Source organism: Entamoeba nuttalli, assembly GCF_000257125.1.
Source record: "Entamoeba nuttalli P19 unplaced genomic scaffold asmbl_5552, whole genome shotgun sequence".
NCBI lineage: Eukaryota > Evosea > Mastigamoebida > Endamoebidae > Entamoeba > Entamoeba nuttalli.
Window position 1 is genome coordinate 1 of NW_008577528.1, and position 7335 is coordinate 7335.

Consider the following 7335-nt stretch of genomic DNA (forward strand, 5'->3'; position numbering starts at 1 on the left):
AAGAAAAATGAAATTATTTGAATTAAATTACTTTTTTTAACATTTCTAAGTTTTTAATGACGTAATAACTACGTTAGTGTATTTCTTGAATTGAAACGAAAATGGCTTGTGGTATTTTAACAACAGTTTTCTTATGAATTAATTCAACATCAACCCATCCATAAACCTTTGGTACAGTAAATGTGAGTTGACCCCTTTTTTTATTTCCTTCTATTTGACAGATAATAGAAGAAATTTTTATTTGTGTTGTTGCCCCAAGGTTTTCTCCTTGAACTATGACTTGGTTATTAACACAACAAAATTGTGGATAAAAATTATATTCATTTCTATTTTTTTCTCTTTCATCATCTTCCTCCTCTTCTTCTGAAATTATACTATCTGAAGAACTACTACCTTCTACTGTAAAATCAATTAATCCATCACAATTAAATTTATATCCACTATCAGTTATTATTGGAATTTGTTTAATTCTTTTATTCACTAGTTCGACTTCTTTAACTTCATTAAATTTATATTCTTCACAGACTTCATCTTCATAAGGATGAATACGATCCATCAATGTATTAATTTGTACTGAGAAAGAACGAATTTCTTCAAGAAATAACATTTTCATTCTTTGAAGAAAGAATTGAGTTTTATTATCTCCATTACTTAATGAAATATGTAAAGCTTCAAACTGTTTTGAATATCCATCAAATTTAGTTTTACACTCTTTGATGTTGATAACAAACTCAGGACATATTTTAAGATTTAAACATGAATAATTAGTAAATTCATCAAATAAATCTGCACATATGTTCATGATTTCTATTATTTTTTCTTTTTTATAGAATATATTTTGGTAAAATGAAAAAATTTCAGAGACTTCTTGTTTGGTTGTTGTTTGATTAACTTTCATTTTGAACAAACTTGAAGTCCAATTTTCTCTTCTCTTAAACATCATTTGAATTTATTAGTTCACACTGCATAATAATATAAAAACAAAAAAAGAAAGGGCTCAATCCATGCATATAGTCAACATTATTTTCAATAATGATTAGTTATCCCTCTGACATACCTAATTCGTTTCATTGCCCAATTAATTATTTTATAAATAAAAAAGTATCCTAGTATTCTACTCTATAAAAAATTAAGGTTTTTTATTTTATTAATTAAACTTAATTAAAATAATTATTAAATTTAATTTTTTCACTTTGAATTAAATTCTAATTATTTATTCTTTTAAACAAATACTTGTTTTTGAATATACTTCATTTTAATTAACATTAAAATATAGCTATTCTTTCATTAATACTCTTTTTATGTACTCAACTAAATTTTCCTTTTTCTATTTGTTATACCAATTCATGTCATTCTCATTTATCAAATATTTTGATGTATCATATTTCTCAATGAAGTATATTATTAAGTTATTGAAAGTAGTTATTACAATCTTACAATTTATATTTTGAATTCATTAACATTAACTTTTTATAATAGAAGTCATTTCAATAAAAGATATAAAATAATTACAAGAGCTAATTATTATTTAATCAATTATTTAATTATCTTTCATAATAAATGACTAATAAAATTCTGTAAAATGTTACAGACAAAAGAAAAAAAAATATACACTTAAAATATTAATTAAAACTTATTTTTTTTCTTGAGTCTTAAATATTTTAAAATATTCATCAACAAGGTTATCAATACGAGAATTTAAAAATTTAATTTTCTCTTCTGTTGTGCTATAATGACCTAAAGATAATACTCCTCCTATGACAAAATCATTAAGATATAATTCAGTTACACCAAGTCCATAATTTGAAATGCACATTAATAAAGCTATGTCACAAGAAATATCCCATGACAAACAAGTAGATGGAATAACTGGAAGTAATGTTTTACACTCATAAACTAATTTCATTGCATAACTTAAAATGGAATACATTTGAGAATGTGTGATAACTTCTTTTGGACAATTTGGATTAGAAAGTATTTCATTAACAATTATCTGTAATTGAAATGAAGTAATTGGAACAAATTGTGTTTTATCAATTTTCCAATTAGAAACATTACTGCCAAATCTTTGAATACAACTTTCAATACAATTTAACCATTCATTAATCTTTTCAATTCTCATTGTTGGAATATATTTTTTAAAAATTTTATGTAATTCATTTTCAATAATTATTTCTTCTGAAGTATCAGAATCATCCATTGGAACAACTTTTAGTTCTTCTAATGGAACAATAGGAATAATAACTGATGTATTATTTTGATTTTTATCATGTTGTTCTAATAAATTATTTTGTTCTATTTCTTCATCTTGTTTAATAGCATTTCCTTCATGATCAAGTCGACCATATTTTTCAAGAATTCTTTCTTTATTAAATTTTTTTGGACCAATTATTAAGTCTTTTAATTTCATTTCATTTTTATTTTCTAACGTTGGAACTTTTATAGTCTTTATTTGTTCTAAAGAAGATTTATTAATTTCATTATTCTCTTTATTTTGTTCTTCAATTTGAATTTCATCTGAAGAAGACTTATTTAAAGTATTTGTATCTATTTGTTCATTCAATTCTTCAATTGGATAAATTTTTCCTTTCTTTGCAAATCCATTAATTAACCTAATTTGATTATTATCTACATCTAAAACAATTTGATGAATTTCTTCATGAGACTTAAATGTTAATAAATCATTAATTAAATATGTTTCATCTATTGGTTTTAATTTACCAGTGTATCCATATTTAAAATTATGTTTTGTTAATAATTGATAATATATTTGTGTTTTTTCTGAAGTACTTAATTCTTGATCAAGTTCATTCATCATTGTTGTTATTTCATCTAACGATTCACTAATAGTTAATTCAAATACAAATAAATTCTTTTTAGATAACATTAAATATTTGGTTCTAATAATTGATTCAAAAAGTGGAGAATATTCATTACTAAGATCAATTACAATATCAATCATACTTAAATCTAAAAACATTCTACTACATGAATTATCAACACATACAACACGATTGTTTATTTTTAATTTATCTTGTCTATTTCCATTTTTCTTTTTATACTCTTGAATAATATTTTCTTTTTCATTACTTTCAATATCATTTAAAAACATTAATGAACAAATACATTCAACAAGTGGAAAATTAAGTTCCCATTCTATCATATTACAATTTAATTTTTCTGAAATAGTTTTAAGTGTTTTATCATAATCTCCTAATACAGCAATTTTAAATTGAGTATTATTTAAAATTAATTTAATTAAATAAATTATAAATTCAACTTTACATCCTAAATTATTTCCTTTATAAAGTGATGAGTCTGTTAAAATTCGTTTCATCATTTCAAGACATAAATCTTTATTAGTTGTTGATTTACTCATTAAACTTTTCATAGTATTATACATATTCATTTGTTCTTCTTTCATATGAAGAAAAACATCAATATATTTAATATAATAATTAATTGGTGTATATTCAAGAAAAGAAACTTCACCTAATTTTCTTTTTTCAATTCTTGATCTTAATGCTTCAGACTCTGTAAATTTATCATAAAGAATACAAATTGATTTTTCTTCACAAAAGAAATTAAATTGAAATGCAGCTTGTGGATCCATATCACAAAAAAGAATATCAACAAAAGCTTTTCTTTTAATTCTTAACATATTAGGTGTTGAAATAATAATACCATTATAAAATCCTCTTTTATCATTTCTATATAATTCATCTTTTCTAATTTTTTGAAAAGGAACAGTTGTAGGTCTATCAAGTAAAAATGTAATATTTATGTCTGGAAAGAATCTGTTTATATTTTCTTTATAAAATGGAATATTACTTTCTTCAGTAACAAAAATAAAAGGACCAGTTACTCCCATTGTCATTTCTCTATATAACATTTTAAATAATTCAAATTTAAATTGTAATGAATTGTAACACCATGTAACATTTCCTTTTTTTAAACTTCTAATAACTTCTTTGACATATTTTATAGTTGGATCATTTTTTGGAAATTCTTTTGGATTTGTTTTAGAATCTCTTATTGAAACAATAGGTTTTGTTCGATCTTCATATCGTTTAATAAGTAAAGAATATTCAGGACTTGTAAAAAATTCACTACTTTCAGAAGATATAAAGATTTCATCATTATAATTCCATTTAACAAAATAACCCATTGATGAATCATCTCTAAGTTGTTTATTGAGAATTTTTTCTGGCATTAAAATATCAGCACTATACTCTTTATTTAGTGCTGGTTGTACAATAATTGAACCAAGTTGATTGTTTTTTATAAATTCTTTAAATATATTATTAGGATCAATTTTAATATTTCCTTCTAATTTACTACGTTCAACCCATGAACATTCAAGTACAGAATAATCTTTCCATTTAACTAAATAATATTCTCCATTTTCAGGAAGTTCTATATCTTTATTAATATCAGGGTCATAACATTTAAAAGTTCTAAGTTTTGAAAATATTGAACCAGATATGTATTGAGTCAGAATGTCTTCAACTATCATTCTATCCTCATTAGAGTCTCCCATCCTAAAATGTTTTCTATCTCTTTTATTTTTTAGTTTATTTCAAGTAAATATTTTAATATTTATCAAAAATTAAACCATTTAAATGAAATAATCAAAATTCTAAACTCTTTTAAATAAAACTAAGAATAAATAAACTTATCTTTTCAATGAATAAAACAGCTGGATTGTTACAATGGTGTCAAAGATCTACTAGTGGTTATGAAGGTGTTGATGTAAAAAATTTTACAACATCATGGAAAGATGGAAAAGCATTTTGTGCTCTTGTTCATCACTTTAAACCAGAACTTATTAATTTTGAAAAGTGTAAAACACAAACCCAACAAGAAAATTTAGAAATGGCTTTTGCTGCAGCTGAAAAAGCTGGTGCTCCAAGGATGATGGATGTTGAAGATTTTGATATGGATGTCCCAGATAAGTTAAGTGTTATTACATGTATTGGTGTATTACAACAATACTTAGATACTACTCCATCTACAGAACAACCACATCCTGCTAAAGAACAAAAAGAAAAAGTACAATATACTCTCTACTCATCTGCAACTCATTCTCCTCCTGTTAAATCAAAATCACCATCTATTTCAAATGATATTCAAAACCATTCTGTACCTCAAAGAAGATCAACAGTTGCATCTACTTCTGATGCTGCAAAAAAAGCACAACTTAGTCTTTGTTCTTCTTGTGGAAAACCTATCATTGGTAGTGTTGCATTAGAAGTTAAAGGGAAAAAATATCATAAACAATGTTTCTTCTGTTCTAGATGCAAAAATGTATTAGATGAAAAGTCTTTTGTATCTATTGATGATGCAAATTATTGTCTTGTATGTGGTAAACAAGTCTTTTTTGAAAACAAAAAGAAAAAAGAAGAAGAAAAAATGAGTAGTAGTGAACATCCTTTGAATTCAACTCATGACCAAATACAGTCAACTCCAAGTGCCAATAATCCAATTTCATCTCCAACTAATGATTTAGAAATTAAAAAAGAAAAGAAACCTGTTCAATCTTCTGGTAATTGGAGACAGAAGAGTGAAGAAGCAAAGAAATTACAACAAGAGAAGGAAGAAAAAGAAAGAAAATTAAAAGAAGAAAAAATTAAAAAAATGATGGCATTAAGAAAATCAGCTCAGTCTCAAAGTCCTGATATTTCTGTTCTCAACCAAACATCTTCTAACAATAGTACTTCACCTGTTCCTGAACGTCAAACAACAACTAATAATCTTACTACTTCATCGATAAAAATTAGAAATGGAGGTAATGAGGAAGATGTAGTAAAAAGTAATGACAATGTACCAAAAATTGGATTAAGAACAAGTATTGGAAAAACAACAATTCTTGAACGTAAATCTTTTGAAAATCAAAATTCATACAGAAATTCTCTTACTAAACCATCAAATGATAATTCACCTTCACCATCATCATCTCCTAATTTCATTGATCCAAATGATGATGAGTGGGTTTCTGGAAATACAATTAAAAGAAGATCAGAATCACCACGTCCTATTCTTTCAGATGCTGAAGATGAAGATATAGCACCTCGTTCACATACTGTTAAAATTGATTTACCAAAACCAATATTAGCAACATGGCAATTTTATGTTGTTTTATTTACAATTATTGGAGTAATGACAATTGCATTTTATGCTTTTTTTAAGTAAATGATGCGTTATTTAAATTTTCTATTTTTTCCTTCTTTACAGAAAAAGAAAATACAAAAATTCTTTTACAAAAAAAACAAATAAGAATAAATATGAAATGATTAAAATAAACTAATAAGAACTTATTATTTGAAGAACTTTAAAAAAAATAGTAAACATATAATAAAAATATAGTAACAACAGAGGAATCTCACAACATTTATTTCCACCCTTCAATGGAGGAAAAAGCCAATGAATTAGATAATCAGAAAATGATTTCAATTTGTCTTATTGGATCAGAAAGAGTTGGAAAAACAACGTTACTTAAAATATGGAGTGTTAGTTTTTTTTTAATTTTTAATTTAAATATAAAAAATTAAGATTTTAGAATGAAGAATTTGAGTCTGTTTATTTAAAAACAGATGAAATAACCTCTAAAACTTTAAAAGTAAATCATAATAATACTACTCTTGAAGTTACTATTGTTTGTTATATTGTTTTATTAAAGTATTTTAATGAATTTTAAAGAATAATATAATAGTGGGATTGTTCTGGAGATGAATTCAAAAATACAAGAGGAACTGTTGATTCTTATGTCAGTAATGGTCCAATCCATGTATTTGTTATATCACAATCTGATAAAGGAAGTGTTGTTTTTTTAAAAGGATTTATTAACAGTATATTTTATAGAAAATCAAACCCTAAACGAAAATATATAATTGTTACTCATTGTGATGAAGAAGATTGTACAGAAGGACTTATTGATGAAATTACACAAACATTACATTCTAAAAGATATAATGTATGTTATGAAGAAATAGAAAAAATAAAAAGTATTCTCAATGAAATTGTTATTGAATATGCAAATGAATTCTTACCTAAACCAGAATTAGATTCTGTCCAACCTCCATCAAAAAAATCATGTTGTTTTTTGTTTTAGTTTAATGACAACATGGTCATTAGTTTGATTAATTTGTTGTTATGTTTACTTTTTTATTCTCTTGGTTTTTATTTGTTTTAGTTATTCTTTTTTATTTTTTTTATTAAACTGAATCATAAGAAATTTAACAATTATTTTTTGTTAAAATAAAGATATTTTTTTTCATTTGAATATTCTCATTGAATTGTTTAGGTAAAAAAGATGCATTACAGGAGACACAACAA

General features: G+C 24.3%; 4 protein-coding genes across 4 annotated transcripts; 2 read left to right on the forward strand and 2 right to left on the reverse strand.

Moving 5' to 3' along the window:
- Positions 1–73: 73 nt before the first annotated feature.
- ENU1_132710 (hypothetical protein) lies at positions 74–802 on the reverse strand (the record flags this gene model as incomplete). Its single annotated transcript, XM_008860104.1, has 1 exon — positions 74–802. The coding sequence occupies one exon, from the start codon at positions 800–802 to the stop codon at positions 74–76; it is 729 nt and encodes a 242-aa protein (XP_008858326.1).
- Positions 803–1633: 831 nt separating this feature from the next.
- ENU1_132720 (hypothetical protein) lies at positions 1634–4540 on the reverse strand (the record flags this gene model as incomplete). The annotated part of the gene is made up of 1 exon (XM_008860105.1): positions 1634–4540. The coding sequence occupies one exon, from the start codon at positions 4538–4540 to the stop codon at positions 1634–1636; it is 2907 nt and encodes a 968-aa protein (XP_008858327.1).
- Positions 4541–4686: 146 nt separating this feature from the next.
- ENU1_132730 (calponin homology (ch) domain containing protein) lies at positions 4687–6192 on the forward strand (the record flags this gene model as incomplete). Its single annotated transcript, XM_008860106.1, has 1 exon — positions 4687–6192. The coding sequence occupies one exon, from the start codon at positions 4687–4689 to the stop codon at positions 6190–6192; it is 1506 nt and encodes a 501-aa protein (XP_008858328.1).
- Positions 6193–6443: 251 nt separating this feature from the next.
- Positions 6444–7111, forward strand: ENU1_132740 (hypothetical protein; the record flags this gene model as incomplete). The annotated part of the gene is made up of 3 exons (XM_008860107.1): positions 6444–6509; positions 6560–6655; positions 6713–7111. 3 exons carry the CDS (start codon positions 6444–6446, stop codon positions 7109–7111), a joined length of 561 nt encoding a protein of 186 aa, XP_008858329.1.
- Positions 7112–7335: the final 224 nt, after the last annotated feature.